At 58.9% G+C, this 2,433-nt stretch overlaps 1 protein-coding gene across 2 annotated transcripts; it reads right to left on the bottom strand.

Annotated features, from left to right (window-relative positions):
- Positions 1-211: 211 nt before the first annotated feature.
- On the bottom strand, positions 212-1,949 carry IFI27 (interferon alpha inducible protein 27). Of its 2 annotated transcripts, none has more exons than XM_029238979.1 (3): positions 1,901-1,949; positions 939-1,193; positions 212-418 (listed from the first exon to the last, which is right to left on the bottom strand). In XM_029238979.1, exons 1-3 carry the CDS (start codon positions 1,947-1,949, stop codon positions 336-338), a joined length of 387 nt encoding a protein of 128 aa, XP_029094812.1. In that variant the 3' UTR covers positions 212-335. The 2 variants fall into 2 exon arrangements, with proteins under 2 accessions (XP_029094812.1, XP_029094811.1); XM_029238978.1 differs by lacking the exon at positions 1,901-1,949 and adding an exon at positions 1,458-1,626 and having other exon boundaries at positions 939-1,100.
- Between the last annotated feature and the right edge of the window lie 484 nt (positions 1,950-2,433).

The following is a 2,433-nucleotide window of genomic DNA, read 5'->3' as shown; positions in this document are numbered from 1 at the left end:
CGCCATATAGAGAGGGCCAAATGCAGGCCCAGAGTGGAGATGACTCACCCGGGGTCACACACAGAGTCTGAAGCTGGGCAAGGACAGGTTCCAGGCTTCACCGTTTGACTCATCCATCTCTGGGCACCCCGACACCATGTCACTCTAAGAGAAGTGAGCCTTCCCCCACCCCGACTTCAGGCAAACAAGAAGGAAGGGATCCGGAGGGGTTGCAACAACTCATTTTTATTTCTTATTTTCCTCTGGGGGTGCAGCGTTTGGTCCCTTCCTGCATCAGGCTGGCAAGCAGGGCACTACCTGGTCCTCTTCTCTGCAAAGGGAGTGACAGGGAGCTGTCACAAGCCCACCACAAGGGACACAAGGGCAAACCCAGTGGATCCCAGGAGGACTTTGGATGACAGGGAGAGTCCACCTGATCCTGGGGGAGAAGCAGAGGGTGAGTAGAATGGGACGGGCAGGCTGGGGCAGCTTGTGGGGCAGAACCATAGGGTCCGAGACTCCAGGGCCTGTCAGGAGGGCCTCAGGCCCAGAAATCCCACCCAGAATCCTTCTCTGTTTCCCCAACCCCCAAGGATCTCTGTTTGGGCAAGGCTGCTGCAAGCAGGTACCCAAAGGCATGAACTCCGGTGGTGAAACGGAGAGCTGGGAGCTGCCTCTCTCTCTGGGGAAGAAGGCCGAACCCCAGGTGGGACAGAGACGCCCCAGCTAACTCAGAAAGTCTGCTTTGGGCAGAGTCAGCCTGAGCCGAGCACACCCTGGGCCAGAGCACCTTCCCCCAGCAATGCACCTGCTTCAGAGACCCAGAGAGAGAGTGACCACGGAGGGTAAGACAAAGGCACAGGCAGACTGGGGCTCACCAGGGCTAAGGTCAGGGCTGGATGCTCTGAGGCTCTTGTCCTCCCTCACCTTCCACAGCAAGCCCCATCGGGGACACTTACCCACGGACTGGAGAGTGGCCACTGGGCTGCTGGCGGCAACTCCGCCCCCATTGGCCATGGCGGCCGCTGACATCATCTTGGCCGCTAAGGAGGAGGCTGTGATTCCTGCCCCGGTGAAGCCCACGGCGCCCAGCACCACGGGCACAGCCCCCACGGCCAGGGCTGTAGGGGGCGAGGAGCTGGGTTGAGGGGGAGATGGACACGCTCCCACATCACACACGCAGAGCACATCAAGCTTGGGGGACTTCAGGGAGCCTGGAGAAGGGGTAAAGCCTGAGCTTGGGAGAGATTCCAGGCCCGGCCCGCAGTCAGGAGTCGAGGGCAGCACAGCTGGTGGGGAAAGCGGAGGGGAGGGCTGCGGGGTCACCGGGGTCAGGCCTCTGATCCGCAGCAGGACCTTCCTCGGGAAAGGCCTCAGTTTCTGCCTTAGTAAAATCCTGGAACTGAGTTGGGGGCGGGGCGGAGGTTTGCAAGCTTCTTGTCTTCGCTGAGGACACCTTTAATACAAGCAAATCTTACCCAGGGCCCAGCATAAAGCAAGGAGCACGTTCTGAGCCCGGCTTGGATCCCAACTCTGGGTCTCCACGGCATCACCGCAGAGCAACTGGAAACCAGAGTCGCTGAGCCAGTGGCTTCTCCTTAACACATCTCCTGGGTCCAGACTGTGCGCGTGTCTCATCCTACGTAACCCTCACAATAACCCTGAATGGGCAGCCTTGGCCTGATTTTCACGAGGAAAGCTGAACCCAGAGGAGTTCAAAGCCACGGGGCGGAGGCTCGGCAAGGAGGTTGGGCCCCTGTTGGGGCTGCCTCTGTGCCACACGGAAGCTCGCCATTTCCTCACTGTAGCGCCTCCTCTGCTACAATGAACAGGAAGCCTGGGGCAGGTGCAAGGCCAGCGGCTCCCCAAGTCCCAGGGCCTGGGGATGGACGAGGCGCAGGTTTCCGCGGCAGAGACTTACCTCCTCCCGCCACAGCTGCAGCAGCCTTGGCTGGAAACCGAAAGAACATTCTGTGACTGGGTCCACACTGGCTGCCCCTCCACTCCCTGAGCCCACAGCCCACCTATGGGGGACTGCCCCAGGCTGGGAGACACAGGAAGGAAGGACCCCTGCCTGCTTCTTCCTGAGAAGGTGAGCCACAGCCCTGAGCTTGGCAAGGGCTGCTGGGTAGGCGGGTGACCTGTCCTGAGTGGACCTGCATGCGTTGGCCTAGAGTAATCTGGAGACAGGGTTTGAGGGCCTTGTTCCAGAAAAATCCAACCATCAGACAGGGGTTTTGTTGCGTGTCTTTTTAATGTCTGCGGACTGGTTGCTTGGGGGTTGTTTGTGGGAAGCACAGAAGTTCTTTTTGCTCTCTGCCTTCCAAGCAAGGTTTGGTCAAAACAAAAACAAACAAAACCTTACAGATTTGGGAAGGAAGGTGTGCAGCTGCAGCCACCTTCACAGTGAATTTGGTACTCTTGGCAAAGTAATTTAGGGCGTGGTGGTTTGAC

The sequence above is a fragment of the Monodon monoceros genome, unplaced genomic scaffold (genome assembly GCF_005190385.1).
Source record: "Monodon monoceros isolate NGI ecotype Baffin Bay Population unplaced genomic scaffold, NGI_Narwhal_1 Super_Scaffold_21, whole genome shotgun sequence".
NCBI classification, from domain to species: Eukaryota; Metazoa; Chordata; class Mammalia; order Artiodactyla; family Monodontidae; genus Monodon; species Monodon monoceros.
This window is presented reverse-complemented; position numbering and strand designations above follow the sequence as displayed.